The 27,502-nt window shown below is 38.3% G+C and overlaps 1 protein-coding gene across 1 annotated transcript; it reads left to right on the forward strand.

Annotated features, from left to right (window-relative positions):
* LOC148026601 (uncharacterized) lies at window positions 1–25,866 on the forward strand. Its single transcript, XM_087691042.1, has 2 exons — window positions 1–21; window positions 25,135–25,866. Exon 2 carries the CDS (start codon window positions 25,177–25,179, stop codon window positions 25,696–25,698), a length of 522 nt encoding a protein of 173 aa, XP_087547168.1. The 5' UTR covers window positions 1–21; window positions 25,135–25,176; the 3' UTR covers window positions 25,699–25,866.
* The last annotated feature ends 1,636 nt before the right edge of the window (window positions 25,867–27,502 follow it).

Here is a 27,502-nt window from a genome sequence, read left to right on the forward strand (position 1 = left end):
AAGAGAGAGAGAGAGAGAGAGGTAGCTGGGGTATCACAATGGCTGAGAGCGCCACCCAAGTGGAGCAGGAGGCCGTCGACCCGGCTAAGAATGAGATATTGCCGTTTGAGCAGCTGCTGCGCTTAGACGCAGGGAAGAGCGCACCTGCCCCGCGCAAGCTTACGCAGGCAGCGCAGGCGCTAACGACTGAGCTGGCCGTCGGCGACTTTGATCCCTCGGAGATTGTGAGTATGGTGTCGAAGTGGCTGAAGGGATTCGCTTCTGGCTTAGGTACCAACCAGGACCTGGGCCAGGTGACGCAGGACATCGTGGAGCACTTCCTGTACGCCTTCCCCAAGTGGAACGTCATAGTGGTGAATCCCCCCCACATCGCCAGCTTTGAGCAGAGCGTCCACCAGGACATCAACGTGCCCTACGACTACGTTCTCAGCCGTCACTACGACGTCTACATCTTCAAGTCCGGCAGTTTCACGCTCCTCGGCAACGGCGGCTACGAGCACTGGTGCTTTGGCGGCAACTTCTCGCGCAACGGCAAGCACGTCACCTTCTACGAGCGCTAGACGGAGCGGGCATGAGGGACTGCTGTTTGTGATCACTGATGATCAGCAGCAGCGCGAGCGTTAGTATATGTATGAGTGCTCGGCATCCATCGAGGCTGAATAAATACTAAGATGGACCAAGTATATGCCTGGGTTGTAATCAGCGTAAACGAGGCCTCAGTTATTGAATCACCATTCCTGCACATGTCTCTCTCTCTCTTTCTCTCTCGTAAATTTCTTGAAATTGAATTCAAAAACTGATGTGGGACTCATTACAATGCATTTATTTATATGAGGGTATAATTCAAAGACAGCCATTGGTTTTCAATAGAATAGGTAAAATCAGTGGTTGGTGAGCCTTTTGGCTTCAAATGGTGTGGCTAGCAATTACTAATAGATTCTTAGAGAGAATCTAGTTCGACTTTTCACACTTCCCTTCAAACTAGATTAGAGCATTTCTAGTAGTGCTTCTCCCCCCAAATATGTGAAGAGTAAAATGATAGTACTAGAAACTTTGAATAGCAAAGGGTGATGAAATGGAATTAGTATTGTGTTGGGTCTTTTAATCTAGCAACATGAGTACATAGGTTATGTTATGTACTCATGTTTGTTAGCAAGGAATCCCCTTGTGAGCAAGTCAGGTGGATTTCTATTACTAAGAATATATATTTTTGAGATATGTGTGTGTGTGTATCTTTTCTTCTTAAGTTTCTACAATTTTTGCTAGTCATCAAGTAGAACATGCACAAACTAGCCAACATGAAAATAGTAGTTTCCATGTTGAAAAAACATGATGACCGATTATAAAGAAAGGTTAAATGTTCTTAGTCTTCATCTTAATGGGCCATTAGAAGTGGATGCCCTTTTAAATTGCTGATGCTAAAATAAAATATTAGGAAGAGGTCATAGATGACTTTAAGAGCCAATGTATACTTTCATGTTATAGAATATGTGACGAAACTTGTATTTTAGACTTTCGAAAATATGACGATTTATTTTCTAAACCAAAGATATCCTATAATTGGTTGGCAAATATTTTTAATGAAAATAATAAAGTAATAAATGGTTTAAAGTGTTATTTTTGAACTCAAGATGGTAAAGTTTTCTTCATAATAACGTTGAAAAAACATTGAATGAAAGATAATTCAACCAATGGCTGTGTCATTGCAAAGAAAATAGTACAACTAAAACAAGGTAAATCAAGTCAATACACATTGATTAAAGCTCAACTTTTCTATGAGAAAATACGTATAAAAAATGTATTGATGAGCTAGAATGCAACATTCACTTGGATTTTCTATAGAAAAGCTTCATCATTTTGATTGATTACACAAAGAGCAACTTGATTATCTTAGGTTTTCCATCCATCAGTACTAAGAACTTCATCATTTTTATGTAGTTTTGTTAATGATGATAATGGTACTGATGTCGACCCTTTGTTGATGTTCAATTGATTTCATCGAGTATTAATTGATATCCAATATGCCAAAGATTACTCATAAGGAAAGTTCTCTACTGAGTACTAATGGGAAACATACAATCTCATGCAAGTATCCAAGTTTGTACTTAAGTTGTTGTGCACCTTGTTTTCTAAAAACACCATAACACTAAACATTCTTTTATCCTCCACGGATCCTAAAGTCATTGCTTGAGCCAAGTCAACAAGTCGAAAATATTCAGGCATACGATCTTGGAGAACTTGACTCATGCTCAATCTATTTTTAAAAAACGCCATAACACTAAACAATCTTTCATCCTCCATGGATCCTAAAGTCATTAATTGTTTAAGCCAAGCCAACAAGTTCAAAATATTTAAGCATACGATCTTGGAGAACTTGACTCATGCTCAATCTGTTTTTAAAAAAGGTCATAACACTAAACATTCTTTCATCCTCCATGGATCCTAAAGTTATTGTTTGAGCCAAGTCAACAAGTCGAAAATATTCAGGCATACAATCTTGGAGAACTTGGCTCAACATGTTCCACGATCGAGTAATCGCACCTGATTTTGTAGGCTTCAAGTTCTGTAAATTGATGCCACATGGTCTCTCCAAAGCATTGTGATTGTTGTAGAAGTGTATCTCCATCTCTTACCGAGAAGACTGCATCAGACTCTTGCAATTGTAACATTTTCCCAAAGTGATATTTAAGAACATGAACTCTTATCTTGGAATTTGCTTGAAGAGCACCCATATCTTGCTGATAGTTCCAAAATTGTGGATATACTATTGACATTGCCTCCAATAGTTCATCTTTTGGAAACCGTTCTCTAATTTCCTGTGACATAGACCATGTAACTTGTGCTAATGTGATTTAAACACTCTCTGCTACATTATACAAAGTTTTCATCTTTACAGGTTGTCTTCTAAAAACAAGTCATCCTCGAACTCACTTCCTAAAGACATAAAGATGTACCAACCTTGAATATAGCCCTAGATAATGGAAACTTTACAAAGATTAAAGTAAAATATTTACTAAATTTTAGTTTCTTAAAGGAAATTGAACTTCTTTGCAAAACCAACTCTCCCCTCATATGACAATAAAATCTTTACCTTAGGACATGGATATCAATCTTAGCATATGTATGCACATTTGCCTCAAAATCATATATTATATTCTAGTTGTTAGTACACACAATATGATCTGCAATAAACCTTATAATATCTAGCATTGATTCTTATTCTCCTGGCACCAAGTTTATAGGACTTAGGATATCCATATACCAATCTTAGTGCAAGCATTAGGTATGTGCATTAAAATATAGTCCTGTCTTATTATAAGTTAAACTTGAAACATAAATACTAAGATCAAAATTGATCAACTTAAAATAGATCTTTTTAGAAATTATAACTAACTTGGTATTGCATATGATTACATCAATCTTGATATCCCTTGGAACTAAGTTTGTAAGATTTGAGACGACTTGGGACATTCATATTTCCATCAATACAAGCATATTTTGTACTACTTTATATTTCTTTGTTCCAAGGGAAAGTTGGAACATGGATAATCAAGCTTAAAGAAAGTTACTTTTAGGTATTTGCAACAAACTTTAAATCTTATAAGGTATTACAACTAACTTGGCAGAATACATATGATTGTATCAAGTCTAGGTATAACTTATGGTGCCAAGTCTATCAAAGTTGAAACATAGATAGCAAGCATAGTTCAAACATCAAACCTCTCTCATAGCTTGAAGTGAGAAATGGATGAATCTTTGGTATATACTTCAAGAGGCTATCCAAATAAACAAATTTTCTACCATACTAAGGGGTCTCTAGCAACCAATTTGTTTTTTTCTTAAAGAACATAATAAGAATATACAAAAAGTAATGGGAAACACAAAGTAGCATACTTCTAAGTTAGCATTTATCTCACCTTAGTAATTTGATGATTCTAGTTTGGCTTTGATCTTCCTCAAGACCTCCCCAATTTCCGGCAATATTGCAAGAGGTGTAGTTGTTATACATATCCCTATTCTTGTATAGTTACAATAGGAAAATAATAGGGAAAGAAATGAACCCTATGTGGTCATAGTAGGAGGCAAAAGATTCGGTAAACATTTCATTCTCTCTAAGTGCATGTAATCTAGTATCTTGCTTTCAAAGAGGTAGTTGTGTGCTTAAGGATGAGGAAGCAGAAGAGCTATTTATAGTATTATCATGTGTCAACAAGAATCACTAAGGAGGTTCTTTGGACCAAATAGTAGATTTAAATATACCATGGCTTGCCTTTGTAGACCACAAAGACTATCATAAGATCTAGGTCCATCTATGCTAGTGCATTACCCTCCTACTATTTAGGATAATCTAGAATAATTTTTTCTCAAAATCAATAAGTAGAGAAAAATTTCAATTTCCTAGCCAAAAAAATTCAAGGTCAAGAGAGTTCACCTATCTTGCAAACATGCTATCAATGTTGAATTCCAGCCTTGGACCTACAACAAGCTTCATAGGCAAAAACTACACAATTCCTGAAAAGTTCAAGTCAATCAAGAGTTTCCATAAAAAGAAATAGATGTTTTCTAACTTATATTTTTTATTCTCACAAAGTTTTGCCTTGCCTCTACTTGTCTTTATGTCTTTACATAAACTGAACACAATTGACAATCTCATCTATCATGATAGATTTTCTAATTACTTGTCCATTTTTCTAGCATGATCTCGCATTTCTATAGCCTAGTCCTACAAATATTTCATTCTTTCATTTGTGTTCTTTTTCTAAACCTACATGTGACATGTTTGCAACACAAGGAGATGGATCCATGAGACAGTCATAAACATAATCATCGATATATTGTATCGACCTCAATGTGTAGGGCCATAAAACATCGATATGAAACTTTAAAGCTATGAGCATTATGCTTACCTCTTAGCTATGCAATGATTGTTTACGGCTTGATCTTTCTTTCCCTATGATGGATATAGTCAAAGGCTTTGGTGGTCCAGGAAGCCTTGAGCACTCTTTCACTGACTGATGATACCAAAAGAAGCATAAAAACAAGGCACAAAAATGTCCATGCATATATCACAATTTCATCTTTTGTAAAAAAGATAACAAGTACATTGTTACAAAATCACCAAAAAGAGATAGAGATATGAGGGGGCCACATCCACATCCACATCCACCATAATAAATAAATGGTATACACAAAAGTGTTACGTGCATGCATTGGTGAAGGGTAGGAATACTCAAAATTAAAGGCCAAAGGTCTTATAATATCAAATGTATCAAAGTTTCAAAGAAATAATAAAAATACGAAGGGGTGTGCTTTTTGGGGAAGAGGTGGGGTGGAGTGCACGAATGGTTATGTGCCTCTCTCCCTTCCCTCTCTTGTCCAATCGCACATTCTCTTTTTGGTGGTGCAAAAAGTTGTTCTCTCTCCTCTGTCTTTTGTGCAGAAATTCTTCTTTTCCCTTTTGTTCTTGTATAATGGTTGAAGATATGGATGAAGATGATGAAGATAACAAATCGGTTCATTATTAAGTGGAAGATTTTTTGTTTGTTTTCAGTTTTGAGATTAATGGCTCAGCCATGTGCATAGATATTGCATCCTTCTACCTTGGTTTCATGTTCATTTTCTACTGTGGGAGGGTTGCTGTCATTTTGGTGCGCAGCTAGGGAAATATCTCAATGCTAGTGGAGAATTTCAAGGACGAAGATTTACAATTAGTAAAGTTTCTCAGGGCAATAATTTGCATTAATGGTGGAGCAATGATGGCACTATAGTATTTGAAGAGAAGTAGAATGCAAATTTGAAAATCTTAGGAGATAAAAGTGTGTATCAGGGAAGGTTTGAAGAAATTTGATGCAAAAAAAAAAAGAGACAGATGAATAGAAGAAGAATAGGAAGGAGGAGGCAAAGGAGAAGTATAGAAGGACAAATAGACACATGTATCTTTTGAAAATCTCTTCCTTTCTTGCTTCTCCATAGTTGTCCTATAGTTCAGAATTACTAGCATAATAAGGAGAAGAAGATGATGAAGAGATGCAGAGCATACGAATTATAATGGAGTAGTCAAGATTCCACATCTATATTGGAACTTAGTAAGACAATACAAAATTTAAGAGAAAGAAGATTAGGTCTCTCCTTGTGGAGCACAGCCTTGGAGCAATATGGAAGAGAGTATAGAAAGAGTGCTTTTATTGTAGCCATCGTGCTCCATCTTCTTCATCACTTTCTCTCATATCTCCTCCACTCCTCTTCAATCCCTATCCCTCAGCTCTTTTAAGCCCAACTTGTATGAAAGGAAAACACACCAAAATTGAAGAATATCTAGGAACCTATTTGGCATAGTGCAAGCCAACAACCAACATCCTCCTCATACGGGAAAATCCAACCTAACATAGATATCAAGGGGGAGATGGCAAAAATAAGAATAACAAGAAGCCCACACTGCAGAACTCGTCAAGTGCCGCAGATCGTGGCCTCCAAAGCAAGAAGGTGAAGGAGCAGTATGAGGGGGGGGAGGAGGAAAGGGAGTAAAAATGGCAACTCATAGGCCTTCCCTCACCATCAAGCACGATGTCGTTTTCATCTTCGGTCTCGCTTGCCTCTCGCCCTATCTTTACATATTCTTTAGATAGACTAAGAAGGAAAGACAAGCACCAGCAACACAGAGAGAGAAGAAGAAGACGATGAAGAAAAGAATAGAAAGAAAGAGGGGTAGGCACAGAGGCACAAGAGCACTGGTCCTCACAGAAGGAGAAGAAGGAGAAAGAGGAGATGATGCATATGACACGGATCTTTTGAGCATGAGAGGAAGACTCATGTTTCTTATTGTGAAGAGGAAGAAGAAGCGTCCCAGAATCAAAATGTAGCCAGATAGGCGCACACTTCATCTGAAATCATACTTTGATGGACAAAGAGAGAAATAGAGGGGATGAAGTTAATCCTATGAGATAGAGAGGACCTACAACAAATGATGGCCAACAACCTGACGGCCTTCTGGATTGCACACGAGACAAGGAGGACATGGAGAGCAGCATCCACATGCTGCTGGCGGACCTGCAACGGAGGACACATGGTTGTCCATTGCCTACTCACCCTGCTCTCTTCCACCACACCACCTGCCACCCAGACCCTCGCCCACCAGTAATTGTGAAGATGATAAAAGAGGTGCCCTTGTTGCCAAAGCTCGGTCATGACGTCCTCCTCTTGATTTGCGAGAGCTCCACCTGCTGCTAAACCGTGAGAGGTCATTGGACCTCTAGCTCTTGCTAGTGCCACTGGCAGGGGAAAAAGACAAAGAAGAAAAAGAAGAAGAAGAAGGCTCAGAGATTGGAGGAGAGCTACAAGATCTACATTTGTTAAGTGCTGAATCACATGCATCCAGACATCGGCATCCCCTCCAAGGCTATGGGTGCATCACAACCTCCTTCATCAATGACATGTTCAAGAAGCTCACCCACATGAGGCTTCCCATCTCGCCCGTGACAAGAAGCCCACCATCACGTCACGGGAGATACAAAAGACTGTCCACTCCATCTTGCTCATAGCCCTTCTTTCTTTCCTTCTTCCAAGGCTGAGAAGAAGTCTACCAAGGAAGGTAGCAGTGCTGAAAAGAAGAAGAAGAGGAAGGACCATGCCTGCGGGGGGAAGAAGAAGAAGCAGAGCACAAGGTCGAAGAGAAGAGAAGAAGAAGATGGAAGGGAAGGAAGAATAGAAGAAGAAGATGTGTGGTTGTCTGCGGGGGCCTTCCCTTCTCCACCAAACACCCAACCCCTTGATGCCTTCCAGCCTTGCCAGTTATCCCACCACAATCGACTCGGCACCCCAACTTCTATGCCATCCCACCCTTGTGCCCCAACACATCTCATCATATCTTTTGCTTACCTGATCCCTAGCCCTAACGCAATATCTTATTTTCTCCTAACCCTCAACCATTTTTATAAAAAGAGAAAACCATTAAATTAAACATAAGCATTTAATACAATAAACTACTCTTTAAAAAAATGAGGGATAAATTGAAAACATAACATTTAAGGAACTAGTGTATACTATTCGAGTAAGGGTTGTTTCCATGCTCTCCCTTTCTGCCTATACAACTTTATGAGAGGCCCCTACTACTATAGACCCTCATTAGCCTTGCCTTCTTTTCATTCTCTCTCTCATTAACCTCAAGCTTGTATGCCTTTTATTTATCCACTTCAACCTCTTTTTACCTTCCCCATCTTTGTATTTACAAGGGCCACCTTCAACTACATTTTGTGAAATCACAATCAAACATAAAAGTTAGAATCTTAAAATATATCCTTAAAAGAAAAAACCCCATTTTCACAATAGCATGTTTTCATGCTTTCCTCTTTCCCCTTGTCAAGTGTTAACAAATTTCCCTTGGGGCTACATGATGGAGTTTTCTTTCTTTTCTCTATTGGAATGGAGGAGTTGTGCTTGTGATCCCTTGTCAATGACAAAACCCTATCCTTTGAAGACTAGTAAAGTTTTTCAGTGTGGGAGTATTTGAGGCAGGAGTTCCCTTACTCTGGTGGTCATGGATTTGGAGTCCTATACCCTACCATGGCTAGGCCTCATCCTTATGATTGAAGTTGTTTTACTAACAATTTTGGAAGTTGTTTATGTTAGACAGTGGTTCTTCTTTGACAAGGTTTGTGAGGACACTTCACATTTCAGTATGGGAGGAATATGATGACACCAAAAGAGTCATAAAAATAAGGCACAAAAATGTCCATGCATATATCACAATTTCATCTTTTGTAAAAAAGATAACAAGTACATTGTTACAAGATCACCAAAAAGAGATAGAGATATGAGGGGGCCACATCCACATCCACATCCACCATAATAAATAAATGGTATACACAATGCATGCATTGGTGAAGGGTAGGAATACTCAAAATTAAAGGCCAAAGGTCTTATAATATCAAATGTATCAAAGTTTCAAAGAAATAATAAAAATACGAAGGGGTGTACTTTTTGGGGAAGAGGTGGGGTGGAGTGCACGAATGGTTATGTGCCTCTCTCCCTTCCCTCATTTTACACATTTCACTTTTGAGTTTTGAGTTTTCTCTCTTAGAGGACATGGCATGCACCAAGTAAGTGGCCCGGAGACACCCCCTAGAAATCCTATGCACACGCCACATCCCTTAGCTCCACTTCCACCATGCCAATATTGTAAGTGTTGATGGAAGCCATGCACAATGGCTCGTCATGAGATCCACCATTACCAGAAAACCACGCACCTCCTAATACCATTAAAGGATCCATTCCAAAAGCTAGTGCATGAGATTCTGGATGTCATACTCATTAAGAATAGTAGGGGGCACTTCCTAGATGGATCACGCTTGCAACAACCCGATCACTGGACTGCCCAAGCCCTCCTTGCACTATAGGAAGCTGCCAATGCTTACCTCATCAACTTGTTCGGAGACTCGATCTATGTAGCAGTACATGTAAGAAGAGTCACCGTCACCGATAGGGATTTGTGGATAGTGAGGTCCTTTTGGTGATGGAAGGATAGTCCTCGCGGAGATCAACAACAATAGGGATGTACTACCAGATTATATATAGAATGTAGCTTCCAAAGAGATTTTGTAAAACCGTGGTTGTAATGGATCCCATGTAGAATGTTATGAATATGAATACAAAATTTTTTGCACGTCTTATGTTTTTAATTCACTTGTTATTTTTTTAATTTATGTCTTTGAGTAATTGTTACATGCGTTCGAATGAATACATTTTGTGCACGAACTCGATAAAGCACTACGTATTAAATTTAGGGTACACGTAGTGCTTTATGACAAACTATATTACACGAAAATCCAAAAAAATATCGATTTTCATTTGGTGAGTATGTCTTATGGAATACAATAATGTCACTCACAAGCTAGCCGATATAATCCTTCAATGCTGAGTCATGCACCCTTGGCTACCAGATCGGCCACCTTGTCTAGATGAAAATTCATCTATACAGACAATGTCCTGTATGATACAAGTTCAGTGTCGTACTCACTGTGTGAGACTCACTATGAAGATTTAGGCCCCCAAACATGAGCCTTTGACCAAGATTGGTCTGGGGGCTTGATCCCGAAAAATTTCTTTACACATACTCCCGATGCCCTAGAGGCCCTACTGGTAAATTTTTGCACGAATTTGATAACATTACCTTCTCTACATCATCTATTTGCAATTGTAATGGAGCATCAAGGTCTGCTCCTACAATTGGGCCACCCTCGTCTCTCTCTTAGGAAGATACTACGTAGTCGGGTCGAGGTTTCAAAATGCTTTCTTGCAACCCCTTGAACTCCTCATTTGAGATCTCATACTATGCCGCTGCATTCCCAATCTACTCTTGGATGCTCACAATGGCAAAGATATCATAAACACTCGTGCCATCATATTAAGCAACCTTATCAACATGGGCTGGCGCATCTTGTATATCAAAATCTATAAAATTATCAAGTGTATCACACACCATGATACAATATAGTTCTTCTTCTCTTAGCTCCAAAACTTTTGGTACATCCTATATAAGTAAATATTCCACCCCCTTGACGATGATAGCATGGAGAGAAGGGAGGGGTGGCTCATCACTTATCGGTGTCTCAACATGGCAAGGAGGTGGATGCACAATGGCTAAGCTTTGTGCTACCTCTACTCTTGGATCGAGTCTGATCTCCTCAGGGTCCCTCTCGAAACACCCTAGCTATGACTCAGAGGGTGTGATAATGTCATCCTCACTATCCTCTTGCACCTCAGTGCACAAAATATATATGGCAAATGCTGCCTTGCACTCGACGAGATCCATCGTGGCGAGGTGGTCGGATAAGATGGACACTGCTCTCGCACAAAGATGCCACCTCATATGCACGATGGCTCGATTTATTACCTTTGCATGGCTTGATCCAACACGTAAACTATATAAGAAATCTATGGGGACCCATTTGAGAGTAGAGTCTGGAATAGATCATGTGAGAGGGTTTGCTGCATCACAAAACGATGCCAGTATACTAGAGCTAGGGTCTACAACGAAAAGCGAGCTTCCTAGACTAAAGGTTGCGCAAAACCTAGGGTATATCTGGTCTCCTATGTGTGCATAGCATGTGGAGCTAATCCATACTGTGAAGGTAGAAGTGGTAGCCATGGCACACAAAGAGAGAAGAAAGGAGAGCACAAGTTTAGGGAAGTAGAGAATGAAAGTGAAAATGAGTTTTGAGTTATAGCTTTTATGTATCTAAGGTTTTAAATAAATAATATTTTTAAATCCTAAAGTTTCAAATTAAACTCTTACCCTAGTTTCTTATTTCAATACTTTAAAGTAACTATTAAAATTACTCATACAAACAAATGCTTCATTCTACATTATTATATCCTTGAATATACTTGGATTGCTAAGTATATTTAAGTCCAACTATAGAAAATATAGAAAAATATTAAGAAAAGAAATCTAAACACCACTAAAAAAATATACCAAAGGAGAGAAAGGAATATGTTGTAGCATCCTTGCACAAGGAGTTTCTAGTACCTATGGCAGTGGAGAGGTTTTTCGTAGGATGGATGATGAATTGTATGTGTACTTACATGTCCCATAGATGATCAAGTGTGCACAAGGCAATCAAAAGCGCTGCTTCAAAGCCTAAGTGATTGAATACAGAGGGTTAGTAGTGACTTGAGGAGGAGACCATAGACTCTCCAAGATGATGGTGATAAGATTGGGGAAAGGTAGTGAGGGCACGGTTAGAGGCAGGGATTGAGCATCATCTGGGGGAGTGGTGACCAAAACACTTATTTGGAAGATTTTGTAGGTTTTATTTTGGTTTTTCTCACTTTTTTATTTGGAATACCACTTGTACTAATACCTTTATCTCTAATGATACTACTTTATTTTCCTTGTAGAACTTTATCACAAACTACCATTCTATAGGTTTGGAGACTTGGTACGCAAAGAGACATAGTCTCTCTACACTCATTGATAGATTACATATGTGTAGTGGTCTAATATGTCATGCCTCTTTCTTATTTTTGGTTTTTTTTTTAAATGCATAATATATTATGAATTAATATTTCATAGTTTGTATTGTAGATTCTATTTCGTGCTCCATTATATGTTGGGACAAGCTCTCGAATGGTAAGGATCTATAATAGTCACTTGCATTCATGGAGTACACATCATTTCCTTTTTTAGCCTTAGGATCTATGCATGCTATTTCTATGTATCTTTCCTTAGATATATTACTCATCCTTTCTATAGATAAGACCATATTGGAAAATATGGGAATTTTCCATAAGTTTGGGACATGTGGTCAAATATTTGGATTTGTCATAACTTGAACACTGTAACTCCAAATCGAGCGCTCTATAGCTCAATAGAGTCCATTTTTCAAGTGCTTTCCAATGATAAGTCACATCATGCACTACAACAGAAACGAGGATAGACATGCATGTTAGACGTGCAAAGTCGGGCGCGTCTATCATTGCGCTTATATGTCCGTGTAAAAGTGCGTGTAAATAGACGCGAATTTTGCGTCTATATATCCATGCAAATAGACGCCAATATAGACATGCTAACAGACGCGTAATTATTTAACCATCTAAAATTGGAATTAATATAATTAAAAAACCAAAGTTAATAATTATTTAACCACCTGAAATTGATTCTAGAGCATGCACGTGTGCGCATGATAAAAACCATAGAATTAAGAATACACATTGAATCATTGAATTAAAAAAATAGAGTTAATAATTACTTTTTCATTGCTCTCTAATGAATAGCAGTTCCTCCAGTTGACAAGCCTGATATAAGTAATTAGCGGCAGGCGACAGAAACCTTACAATTAGTAGCAAGCATTGCAATATGTATCTCGTAATTTCTCTACTTGAAGATGATAAAAAATACTTCCTTTTTATTATGAAAAATTCAATTTAGCTTTAAACTTGACTATTGATTATTGAGTATGCATGTGTACGCATGATAAAAACCATAGAATTAAGAATACACATTGAATCATTAAGCAAATTAAGTATGTTACACTGAATGATCCATCTCATCTTCAATGAGATCAGCCCTTGCTAAACTATCTATTTCTAGGTCTATGTTACCAAGAGTTAACGAAACAAATAAGTCTATCCCACTATCAGATGTGTTGCTATATTTCTCAATAACTTCATCAATATCATCGACAATCACATTATTGTCTTCTTCTACGTTTCCTTGAACATCCTCGCGAGGTTCATCTTGTACTATATCACGCATATAATCCATTATGGTGTCATCATGCACATCATTATTAATTGTTGGATTGTCATCTGCTATCTCCATGTCGGTAATATTACCATATATTGGTTTTGAATGATTAGATATAGGGATGACATACCACCATCGGTTATTGTTTACCATTAGATGATACACAACCTGTATTTGAAAAACAAAAGCAAGAAACTTAAATACTTATTATATTATGTATATGTATCACATATATACATATTAAAAAAGCATTTGCATATATACATGCTCGCATTGTTGAGGTAGTACTAATGTGTCATTCTTGTTTTGGTGAAATTTTGTAGAGTGAATGATTGCAAAACCACTTCGATGACGTCTGATTGTGCAATGCTCACCATTTGTTACCACTTCTTTAAACCACTTCACATCCAGTACATATATAAAGAATCATCTGAAGTCAAGCTTCAGAATATCTTGGATCAAGCCACAATAACCTTCCATGGTACCATTGGTATCCTCGAAGTGAGCAATGACACCACAATCTTGGGTATTTCTCTTTTCATCTATATGTTGAGTTCGAAGATGTTTACCCTCACACCAAAGTGCATTGAATAATGTGCACTAGTAGTAAGAGATAAAAGATCAAACATGTTAATTATTTATATAAAATAAAACTTATATAAACAAATTAATTGATAGCATGTCTCACCTTTGATAAGCAACCTCATGCGTATTCCCACTCTTCTTGAGATATATTAATTTCCTCCTCTTTTTCCATTCTCTCCATTTCCTCATGTAACCAATCTATATCAATTTGATGTGGGAGCGCATTTGGATGATCTGGAAATGAGACATTACGTCCATATCTAGTGCCAAATTCTTGTCTTTTGCTTTTTCTTCTTGGCCTTGCTTCATTATATAGTGTCACCCATTTTCTCATTACATCACTATTGAGCACACAAAAACTATTTAACTTACGAAGTTTTTCTTTTGTTAGCACTTTACTCATTCCTTTTCCTTGAGGTACTATAGAGGTCATCCTCAATTCTTCATCATCTTTCCGTAGCTGTGGTTGAGAGGGATCCACTTCAGCAAGATATTCAGAGATATAAACAAGGGATGATTGCACTAATAACCAACCCTCATCCATGCTTCCCTCAAGCCGTGCTTTTTGCCTCACAAAATCTTTCAAGGTTTTCATGAAGCGCTCAAGAAAAAATATCCACCTTACATGAACTGCCCCACAAAGTGCGATCTCATCAATCAAATATACGAGTAAATGTAATTGAGTAGTCAAAATGGATCGAGAAAAAAATTCCTCCACCAAACAAATCACCTCAACAGATAATACTCGAGCATCTTGCAATGTGTTTAGATCAATTTCGTTCGCGCTCACATATCTGTCAGGATGTATTTGAGAATTTTTTATTTTTGTATAGAAATTCAAAGATATATAATGAAAAAATACAATGTATACACACCTCACAAGCTCTCCCATCTTATAAAAGATATCACGTACATCTTTGGATACACAATGGGATATGCTAGTAGGAAGTACGAACTGAATGTAAACAATATTCATAGATCAAATGATTAGTTGAGGAAAAAGTCATCATATCCCAAAGTTTACACATAGTTACTCCACTAATTACTATATTCATGGTTTTTTAGAGATACCCTTACTTGAATCACCTTGTGCCAATCATGGGACTTCAAACCAGATAGTTGCTCCACACCTCTTTTCTTTTTCTTTATGAAGGCTCCCTTGAGACATCTCATACATCTTGTGGGTGTTCGAAAGCTATATATTTGTTCATTCACTATTTTTTTCTCATTTTTTGACAAAATCCAAGGTGCATGGGGTAGTTCAATCTTTCCTCTGGGTCCAATGCGTGGCCACGCTCGTCTCATGCGACCAATGTTACGTAAATCCTCCCTTACATTAACTGAATCACGAGCCCCTATCAAGTGATCCCATAATGTAGATACAACATTTTTGAATATGTGTATGGGGTCCAACAAGTGATTGATCTTGAGTTCAATCCAGTACGGAAGACGAAAAAATATAGAGAATCTAACAAACAAACAATATATTATGTAAATAAATCATCATGCTAAATACTTTAAAGTCAATGGAGAGAAATGCACTTCTTACCGACTCATGCCGAGTAGAGGGTGACTGTCGGCATTAATCCATCTCTCCTTTCAATCTCGAATGGTTAGAGATTGTGGAGTCATTCCATTAGTAGGGAGAACATATTTGGGATGGTCAATAGGAAGAAATCGATGATGATTGTTGTAGATAACCTTCTTTAAATGTGCCGGCCTAGAGGAAACTAGAGAGGGACCGCAAATAGGACATGCATGATATCCTTATGTGGTTAAACCTGAAAAAACAAGTGAATTAATAAAATAAAATTGATTCAAGTCTTGAATTTCAAATATAGAGTTATATACATGTACTTGAACACTCTCCGTATCCTGGAAAGTCATGCATGGTCCACAACAACATGGCCTTCAATGTGAAATCTCTAGAGGATGCAGATGCACTTGTATCTTGCACCTCAATACCTTCCCATAATATTTCTAACTCTTCAATCAACGGCTCTAAGTAAATGTCCATGTGTTTTCCCTTGTGCTTTCCAAGAATCAGAAGGGACAACATTACATGTCCCTTTTTAATTACCATGGATGGAGGAATATTATGGTTCACCAATACCAATGGCCATACACTGTATGATGTGCTTTTGATGCCAAATGGATTGATTCCATCCATACCTAAACCAAATCTCAAAATTCTTGGCTCTTTTTTTAAAACGGGCCACAAATTATCTATATGTTGCCATCCCGGTGTGTCTGCAGGGATCCTCCATTTTCCATCACTTGAACGATGACTAGCATGCCATGACATGAGCTTTCCAATAGACTTACACTTGAACATAAGTTTTATACGTGGAACAATCGAAAAATGTCGCAAAACCTTACGAGGCACATCCATTGACTTCATTTCCACTTTGTACCATGTTGTCCAAAATCTCATCCTCTACGACTTGATGGGGCATTTCATGAGGGCTACTATCATGGTCGTGAGTCTCTACTCTTCTTGAAGACTCTGCCTCCTCGCGTCGACGTTTTGCAGCCCCTCGATGCCCGGGAGGGAGCATCTGAGGATGTAGCACCGCATCCTGCTCAACCACAAAAGGGAGTTTCATGTACGTTGATATATAATTCTCGTAACATAGACTATCAATCTTAGTGGTAAAAAAAAATAATGAATACCAGTGATTTTTCTCGGTCCCATTCTCCATAGAAGCTGAGATGTGACATTGCAATTCGATGTGCTTGAAAAATACACCCTCGACTATGATCACACATGCATTTATTTTTTTGTCGTAGCCATGCATCTCGATTATGAAGACACAATGTTTCATCCTCACTTGAGGATGTGCTCATTGACTCATCAGCATGCATCGCACTAGGTGATGATGATGACATGATTAAACCTAATTCATGACAACATCAAAATATTTGTCATTCATATGTTTACATAAAAACTTAAAGCTAGCGTATTAATTATTCTAAGATCTCAATTTTAAATACAAAAAATCATCATAAATACATTAAAACTTATGATAAGAATTTACTATCAAAAATTATCTTAAAAACAAAAAATTATGATAAAGCCTAAATGCGTGTCTATAACCGCATTTACGTACGCATCTATATTAGCGTCTATTTGCGCGTCTATGTTTGCGTGTATAGCCACATCTACATGAACAATAGACGCTCATATACACGCAAAAATAGATGCACACATCAAAATTCAAACCATACTTAAATCATTTCTTTTCAAACAGCGCCTTTCCTTTCCTGTATTTTTTGCGGTTCTGAAGCTTGAGTTTAGCCGACATGCAGTCTCTTCATGCCTCACCTCCTCATGACTCACTCTTCTTTCATTTCAAACACACAAGAATGGGAAAAAGGAAAGCCAAGGTGAGGACGAAAGAGAGAACAAGAGAGAGAAGAACAAGAAGAAGTAGCAAGTAAGCAAGCAAGTATCAAGGGAGGGTAACTTACCAAGGAGAGGAAGAAGGAGAAGGAAGAAGCGCCACCACCCGCCGTACCAAACACCCAAGGTGACTCTCTCTCTCTCTCTCTCTCTCTCTCTCTCTCTCTCTTTGTTTCTCTCTTTCTCTCTCTGCTCTGTCTGTGTATTAGGATTTTTGATTCCATTATGTATTGCATTTTGTAAATCGTCAATGGCGGTCGTCAGACTAAAATGAGCTGACTGAGCGCATCTAGATTTCAGTGTAGACGCAGGTATAGACGCGAAAAAATGTTTCCTCTCATTGTGTCTAAGGGCGCGTCTTAGATCGCATGTGCTGGCATGTGTGCAAGTCAATCTACACGCGATGATACAAGCGCGCGCAGATTGACTTGGAATATGCGTCTGACAGCGCGTCTATACTGCATCTTAGATGCGAATATAGACGCGCTGAACAGAAGGTTTACTTTAGGAGCACGTCTGAGAGCGTGTCGAATCTGCAATTTAGACGCGGTTATACATGCGCCAGCTCTCCCAACTCTGATAAAAAACAATATATTTTTGCAATGATGAATGTGACAAATCCCATGTTTGTGTTTATCAGTTTTCTTGTTTATGAGAAGCATTAGTACTTAAGTTTTATGCTCAATGTCTAAAGAAAGCTCTTTGAAAATGTAGGTAATATATTATTTTTTGTATGCAAAAAATTTTGTCTTTTTCCTGTGTTTTTTTTGTAGATGTCATATCCTGGTTCATCTAGCAATGAGCCGGATTTTGATCGCATGAATGATACATTGGCCTCGTTTGGTAGGGGGGTCAATGCATTTTTTGGAGGTTTTCGTAGTAGGGAAGACTTCATGGGAGAGATGACTAGACACCTTGGCCGCTCTCCCATAGCGGACGAGGTGTTCAGTGTCATGTCTGGAACGCCTCTGACGTCTTTGCTTGGCACTACTTCCCAAACTCCACATATAGATACTCCACATGCAGATACTCCATATGCAGGTACTCCACGTGTAGCACCTGTACGTGCATCGGCTGAAGCACAAGCATCTACAGAAGCACGTGCATCCAGCGAGGCAGAGGGTAGTCGACAGAGAGGGAGGAGGGAGAGCTGAAGGGGAGGACGAGGCTTGTGTGGGGGTTTCCTAGGAGGTGGGGAGTGATCACCCTCACGAGTGGATCACGTAGAGGAGCTTTTACGCCAGTACTATAGAGTTACAGATGCTGGTTGCATCTTCCATGATGATGAAGGAAGGGATGTAATGGCGTACATGAGGAGCATCGTACATGCGACGTATAAAGATTATTTCATTGCCTTCAAAAAGCAGAAAAGCGGCTTGTGGTAGGAGGTGTTGAGGGCAATCCATAGGAGGTACCCAAATCCTGAGGGTCAGCAATTCTTGGATGATTGGGGACGCACAAAAGTGAGGGATATGCTTCACAACAAAAGATCCCACCTCATGACACGTACCAGGGACTCACTGCGGAGGCAGGAGGAGGAACGTGGAGCCTATAGCCAACCACCTATGTGCCACCGCATAGAGTTGAAGAAAGCCAAGAAGAAAGCAGCAGAGAAAGTGAAGAGTCGCCAGCACGCAGAGGTACGACGGATCCAAATGGAAACCATGGGATTGTCGCATTACGGATCGGGCGGTAGAGAGTTGTGGGAGGCAGAGTTTGTAAGTATATTTTGATTTTTAGTTTTTTAAAATTTATGTTTCTTTCAATTCTTTATATAATTTGTTCTAATATATTGTGTCTCATAATTTTTTGTATATATCATAATTGTTTTGCAGACTACTATCGTTGGTAGAATACCTACTCCTAGAGAGGTAGGTTACCATCGAGGCCATAACCGCGTAGCCACATGGCTTCACTTCTATGAGAAGGGTCTCACTGAGGACCAATACAACCGGGCTATGAGGATCTGACAGCCAGAGAAGGTATGTTTTTCTTACTTTCCTATTAAAAGTCATGTCTATGTAAGCAACCTTGATCTTTTGTGTGTGTAGGCGAACCCGGATGTGGAGCATAGCGAGGAGGGGGATAGCGACGCTAGTAGCCATGGTGGTACTAGCGAAGATGTTTCTTCTTTAGATTCGTAGAGGACCATACCTCCTCTATGACCTTGTTTTCTTGTATATATATGATCCATCTTTGAGCCTACTGCTTGCAGCCACGCTTTAGGTCGCAAGCACTTAAACTTCCCATGTAAATGCTTTTGATCTATAATGAATACATGGACTTTTATTTTCAATTCTCGTGATTTTATATCCATTGTCTTTTTCCCAAATGCACAATTTGATGTATGGGAGGGGAAAAAAAAAAACCAGAGAGCATGTGGTTCTCTAGTTTTTTTTTTCCAGTTCTGTTTTGGGCGTCTATCCACGCGTTTAAATTGTAGAAAATACGCATTTATATGCGCGTCTACATTCTAGAGTACACACGCTTATACACGTGCTAGACAATTCAAAATTTTTTAAAAATAAATATCTTTTTTAAATAAAGGAGATTTTTTGTTTTCCATTCGCATCTATGGGTGCTTGTAAAAGCGCATCTATAAGTGTGTCTATATGCCCGTCTAACTGTCAAATAGACGCGCTAATAGACGTGCAAAATGAATTAAATAAATAGTGATTTTGGTTTATTATGCGCATGTATTCACGCGTGTATATGTGTGTCTATTGCGTGTCTATTTTTGCGTGTAAATTCGTTCATACATGTGATTATAGACGCGACACGGTAGACGCGCAAATAGACGAGCGGATAGACACGCCCGTAAGATTTTCTCTATATTCAAAAATCGTCTAAAAGTGCGTCTATGAGGCCTTTTTGTTGTAGTGATGTGGTTTTGAGAAACTTATGGGCATGTTATTTGGGTGCCACCTTTTAGTATTCAAAAAATGGGAATTGGGAGATTCCCCCAAACTCACTAATATTGTGTTAGATGGCATTTTACGATATTTATAGATATCTTTGTCTGTTTGTTTTGGACTCTCATCTCTATCATTCCATGTAGCTCTATGAGTTGTCATCATTGATCTTGTATTTAGTTGAATATTGAATTAACAACTCTTTTTTTCTAGCATCTCATAATGCACATGTTTTAATGACAATGTACACTCAATTTATAATTGCTTTATGAAACATTGTTTAGCATATGGGACTGGAAAGATGGTAGGCATGCCACCTTTTTTTTTCTCTGTAAGCATCACTAATTTACCTGCATGCATTGCTATTAGCATTGATAAATGTGTCACAAAGCCTCCCTTAGACCATGCAAATATGAACTTATCTTTGGAGATGTGTATACAAACATTTTTACCGTGATGGGGATACTTTTTTAGATGAATATTTTTGTCGGTTTAAACATTGGTATATGGCCTGTATCTTGTTACGCTAGTTCGCCTAGTCAAATAGGGGATTATGGAAATGTGTATTGGATGCGGGAAACTAATGGCTTCTTAGAAAATATTTAACATTTACCTTGAGGACTTCTTTGTGATCGGTGCTTCTTGGGTACACTCTTGTTTCACTTCGTTGTATAAAATTTAGTGCTAGTTCTTTGGAGGAGATTTATGAGTCTAGTCCTTAGTGTGATTTGTGGCTTGGGACTAGATTCTACTTTAATAGTGTACTACCTCATGAATTGTACATTTGGTTAATGATTATTGGATGGTCTTCTATCTGCTTTCTACTACACTCTCACATTCTCTATTCTCTATTTTCACACATAGTATCAGAGTAGTATACCAACATTCTATACTAGTTGAAATGCTTCTCTTCTAGCTCTCTCTTTTTACAACAAGGTAATACTAATCCAAACATTATTTACCATCATATGTCAGAAAAATAGACATGTCATTCTATCCTCTTTTATCTCTTCTCCTTTGTACAAGATGGAGAAGTTGATAGACACCAAGTATTAGACTTGGAGCTTCAAGATGTGGCTTTACCTCATGTATGTAACCTTATGACCCATTATTGATGGTGCATACAAGAAACTAACAAAACAAAATAACCTAGCCTTTCCCACATGAAAGAAGCAAGATTAAACTACTTTAATGAAGATCATTCTATATTGCAATGATTGACATATGAAAATGTTACATAACTTGAGTACTTATAATCTCACTTGGAAAGAATTAAAGAAGAAAGATTCAAATGTTTTGATCAAGATCATTCCATATTGTAATGATTGAGATATAAAAATTGTACACAACTTAAGTACTTCTAATCTCATTTGGAAAACATTTAAGGATGTTTATGAGAAGAAGATTGCATCCATCAAGTTACTACTTTGGAAAAGTTTGTCTCATGCAAGAAGGGCAGTTAGTTAGCAACACATTTCATTGAGAAGTGAAAAGTTGTACGTGATGAGGATTTGTCCATAGGCTTGGAAATACAATGTGAGGATACTTGTATTTCCAATCTCATTTTAGCCACTCAAGTTAAAGATGGAATGAGTAACTCCTATCACATTTCCAATCTTGTCCTTGAAGAAATAAAAAATAAAAAGCTTGCATTAGGCATTCCTTGTTCTCTTGCCTAATTATAGTTTTGTGAGACATGGATTCTTAGAATAATCACATATTTTTTGTGTTCCTTGGTCAACATATCCACTTATTTTCCTCTCCAACTCATGCATTTTGATTGATGTGGTCCCATATCAATTAATTTTCTTTTCGGTAACAAATATTTTCTCATCCTCATTTATGAATACACCCATTATTATTTTGTCTACTTTTCAGCCTTAAAATATGATACTTCTACCACTTGAGTGTACAAGGATCTACTAAAAAATTAACTCGATTAGTAGATAGAAAACTTACACACTCACCATGGTGGGGAATATTCTTCTAATGAATTAAATATATCCAAGAAAGTGGCTTTTAGGATGAGTAGTTGATCGCTTATCGACCACAAGCATATGATGTTTAGAAACACAAAGACCAATTTGATGAACTCTTTATGAATTTCACTTGGACTATGCTTAAACAAAGACTACTCAAAGGAAGTAGTCACTTTAGCATACTACCTTCAAAGTTCCACAATCCATCAATTCACAAAGCAATCACATTGATACTATACATCCTTTGGTATGGTCCATCTTAGCTCACCTTGTTATCAAATCCACAATGTAATCCAGTCAACACTCTACACTCGTTGGTATGTTCATCTTCCAGATCTATCTCATTAAATTTTTTTTAGCTCACCTCATTATAAAGTGGTTTGTCCAAATCTATACAAGAAAATACATGCAAAGGCAAAGCTACACCTCTTTCTTAGCTATAACCTCTATAACCCCACATATGAGGTTCTCACATTTGCTCAAAAAGTGATCTTCCATGAGGAGCATGATTTGTTCTTGACATTGACATCTTCTACTACTGCCCCATCTTTGACATTAATATCATCTTGTTTTATATGCTCCCACTACAAGCTCTGAACATGTGTCCTCTGAGTATGTTGACACTTTGGCTTCCATCTCTACGATCTCTCTCTTGTCTATGACAACTCTCTTTATTGACACCCTTGGTTCTCATTTTACATGCTTTTCCTTACTCCCTAACACACTTCTCATTTAAAAAAACTCTAAATTGTGGTCCACCTTGGCATCTTCATCTCCCTCCATGGGAAAACCCCCCCATCTCCCCCCAAAAACATGGGTCTACACCTCTCATCATTGAGCCTCTCCTTACCATGGGACTACCTCTCTTTACCATGAGAGCCCTGTCTCTAAAGGGGTCACCCTTAGACAGTTGGATAGATTTTGAAGATGTTGTTATACATGTGGGTGACTGTTATTTGGAATTAGAGATAGGGGAATCTTTTGGTGATGCAATTGTTTAAGAACAAAAATATCACGATGCACACCTTCTCAAAGATGGTGATTGTTCTGGAATCTCATGATGAGAAAAAAGTTCTCTATGCACAATTGAAAAATCAGGTTTTGGATAATTCCACATAGGTCGAAGATATAAACCGAATTGAAGCTGAACAAAAATTTTCAAAGGTGATGAATGTCACACTTACCTTCAAGAGCGATTCTATTGAGGATGGAGATGAAGGTGTAGATTGTCTAATGACTAGCTCAAAGGAAAATACTATCTACATGGACTATTCTCAGGTTTTTGATTATGGTTCATATGCTTGTGATTTTAGTATGGAGGATCATGTGCAGTCTCTTGGTGCATTTAGTGAGAAGGTTTGGTATGATGATGTTGTGAAAAGGGAAAATAATGCTATTTTTACGATGCAAGCTGAGTCTTGTGATGTTGCAGTTCACAAATATCTTATAAAGGGTAACAAGGAGGATGAGTTTTTTGCAAGTCATAATACCCCTATGTATGATATATGTGATGAGGTTTCTTTTGGTCATCATAGAGGTGACTTATAGGATTTCTAATTGTCACTTTACTTGAGTCTTGGGATGTATTTCACATTGCGAACTGTACTAACAAACTTCATAGGCTGAAATTGAAAGATGTAGAGAGTGCTCTTTTGACTAAAGAAATTAACAAGAAAAAGAATTATGCTTCATGTAGTTTACATGCGTTAGAGGTGGCTGAAGTGGCAAGAAAGATAATTATCGTCATAGAAAGGACTCTCAGAAGTCCCACTCTAAGTCACATGGATGTAGTAACTCCACTCCCATCGACATAGTTAGAGTTCCCACATTGGAATCTCTCTCTCTCTTGCTTCTGCTTCTTCCACCTTAACTCTTGCTCCTGCTCGTGCTTCCACTTTAGGGCTCACCTCCCTTCAATTTCCACAAAAAAAGAATGAGATTTCATTAATAGAGATAAGAAATGTTTTCGATAGTAATATTCGTAGAATTCCTTTTGTTTCAAACTCACTTATATGAGTTATGAAACAGATCTATTACTATACATTTTGACCATTTTTTTCTACTTGTGATTCTTATATATATGATAGTAGAATGTCTAATTTCTTTATTATGTTGGTATCACATTTCGATAATTGGGATTCAAAATGGAGCATACAAAGACAATCATTCGATACAACTATAAGGAATAATGATGGAGTGGTCCTTGTGGAGTAAATACATAAAATTACAAGGCTACAAATACACCCTAGATGAAGATAGTAAATTATTTGTGTTTAACCTTTCACATTGATTGAATCACTATTTATTCATAGGCATCATGTTAATTGCCTAGGAGGACATGCAACACAATCATGATCATATAAGTATAGCTTGGTCTTTACATGAAACATAGCAATACTAACCAGTTAACAAGCATTTCATACATCTTTTTCCTTTTCTGAACACTTTGCATTTATTGTTGTCCCTTCTCAACCAACTTAAAAATAAATGTTAAAAGAGAGAAAACCTATAAATATACGAAAATTTTAACGTATTCTTATCTAAACACATCTAAATGTTGTCAAAAACCCTCTTATCTACCCTAGTTGAAGGTTTTCCAACTTTATAGAAAAATATTTATTTCGAGCATTGCAGGCGATGCGCCACTGTTTATCTAAATTGTAGGCAACAGTTTAGGGTGAAATTTTTCAGAAGACGAGTCCAAGTCCCGACTCCCAAGAATGGTAGTCCTTTTAGCGCAAGGTCAATGAATTGATGCCTTCACGTGGTAGCGTACCGTTCCTGCTTGCACGCTACTATTGCACGTGGAAGTCATCATTCGGCCTTGAGCTACAGCTGCAGGGATAGAGCATGTGCAGGCCGTGGTATACATACGCGGCGCGGCTATTGGCTGGAATAGTGTCATCATGATTCTGCATAAGTTGTGCCGCAGGTATGTCTATAAATCGGTCGGAGCCTGGAGGGATTCTGCAGAGAGGAAGACAGCAGCAAGAGAGAGAGAGAGAGAGAGAGAGAGAGAGAGAGGGAGGGAGATTGAGGTCGCTGGGTATCACAATGGCTGCGAGCGCCACCCAAGTGGAGCAGGAGGCCGTCGACCCGGCTAAGAATGAGATATTGCCGTTTGAGCAGCTGCTGCGCTTAGACGCAGGGAAGAGCGCACCTGCCCCGCGCAAGCTCACGCAAGCAGCGCAGGCGCTGACGACTGAGCTGGCCGTCGGCGACTTTGATCCCGCGGAGATTGTGAGTATGGTGTCGGAGTGGCTGAAGGGATTCGCTTCTGGCTTAGGTACCAACCAGGACCTGGGCCAGGTGACGCAGGACATCGTGGAGCACTTCCTGTACGCCTTCCCCAAGTGGAACGTCATCGTGGTGAATCCCCCCCACATCGCCAGCTTTGAGCAGAGCGTCCACCAGGACATCAACGTACCCTACGACTACGTTCTCAGCCGTCACTACGACGTCTACATCTTCAAGTCCGGCAGTTTCACTCTCCTCGGCGACGGCGGCTACGAGCACTGGTGCTTCGGCGGCAACTTCTCGCGCAACGGCAAGCACGTCACCTTCTACGAGCGCTAGACGGAGCCTGCATGAGTCACTGCTGCTTGTGATCACTGATGATCAGCAGCAGCGCGAGCGTTAGTACATGTATGAGTGCTCGGCATCCATCGAGGCTGAATAAATACTAAGATGGAGCAAGTATATGCCTGGGTTGTAATCAGCGTAAACGAGGACTCAGTTATTGAATGACCATTCCTGCACGTCTCTCTCTCTCTCTCTCTCTCTTTCTCTCTCGTGAATTCCTTGAAATTGAATCCAAAAGCTGTTGTAGGACTCATTACAATGCATTCATTTATATATGAGGGTATAATTCAAAGACAGCCATTGGTTTTCAATAGAATAGGTAAGGTTTGTGGCTGGTGAGCCTTTTGGCTTCAAAAGGTGTGGCTAGCAATTACTAGTAGATTCTGAGAGAGAATCTAGTTCGACTTTTCATACTTCCCTTCAAACTAGATTAGAGCATTTCTAGTAATGCTTCTCCCCGTAAATATGCGAAGAGTAAAATGATAATACTAGAAACTTTGAATAGCAAAGGATGATGATCTAGCAACATGAGTACATAGGCCATGTTTGTTAGCAAGGAATCCCCTTGTTAGCAAATCAGTTGGATTTCCATTACTAAAAATATTTTTTTTTGAGATATGTGCATGTGTGTGCATCTTTTCTTCTTAGGCTTTTGCAAATTTTCTCTTTAGTTATCAAGTAGAACATGCACAAACTAGCCAACATGACAATAGTAGTTTCCATGTTGAAAAAACATGATGATCCAATTATAAGGAAAGGTTGAATGTTCTTAGTCTTCATTTTAATGGGCCATTAGAAGTGGATGCCCTTTTGAATTGGTGTTATGCTGAAATAAAATATTAGGAAGAGGTCATAGATGATTTTAAGAGCCAATGTATACTTTCATGTTATAGAATATATGGCAAAACTTGTATTTTAGACTTTCGAAAGTGTGATGATTTATTATCTAAACCAAAGATATCCTATAATCGATTGACGAATATTTTTTATGAAACTAATAAAGCAATAAAAGGTTTAAAGTGTTATTTTTTAACTCAAGTTGGTAAAGTTTTCTTAATAATAACGTAGAAAAAACATTGAATGAAAGATAATTCAACCAATGACCCTGTTATTCCAAAGAAAATAGTATAACTAAAGCAAGGTAAATCAAGTGAATACACATTGATTAAAGCTCAACCTTCCTATAAGCAAATACATATAAATAATGTAAGAATGACCCACAATGCAACATTCACTTTATTGGCAATACAAAAGCTTCACCATTTAGATTGATTAACAAAGAGCAACTTGATTATCTTAGGCTTGCTATCCATCAGTACTAGGAACTTCATCATTTCATGTAGTTCTATTAATGATGATGATGGTACTGTTGTCGACCCTCTATTGATGTTGAATTGATTTTGTTGAGTATTGATTCATATCCAATATGCCAAAGCTCGGCAATAGGGAAAGTTCTCTACTGAGTACTGATAGGAAACACACAATCCCATGCAAGTATCCAAGTTTGTACTTAACTTGTGCACCTTATTTTTTAATAACGCCATAACACTAAATATTCTTTCATCCTCCATGGATTCTAAAGTCATTGTTTAAGCCAAGTCAACAAGTCGAAAATATTTAGGCATACGATCTTGGAGAACTTGACTCATGCTCAACCTATTTTTAAAAAAAGCCATAACACTAAACATTCTTTCATCCTCCACAGATCCTAAAGTCATTGTTTGAGCGAAGTCAACTAGTTGAAAATATTTAGGCATACGATCTTGGAGAACTTGACTTATGCTCAACCTATTTTTTA

The sequence above is a fragment of the Lygodium microphyllum genome, chromosome 13 (genome assembly GCF_053477565.2).
Source record: "Lygodium microphyllum isolate KBCC chromosome 13, Lygodium_microphyllum_v1.1.10, whole genome shotgun sequence".
NCBI lineage: Eukaryota > Viridiplantae > Streptophyta > Polypodiopsida > Schizaeales > Lygodiaceae > Lygodium > Lygodium microphyllum.

What these genes read in the sequence shown, in the direction of transcription:
- LOC148026601 (XM_087691042.1), top strand. Translation starts at nt 25,177, where the DNA reads ATGGCTGCGAGCGCCACCCAAGTGGAGCAGGAGGCCGTCGACCCGGCT.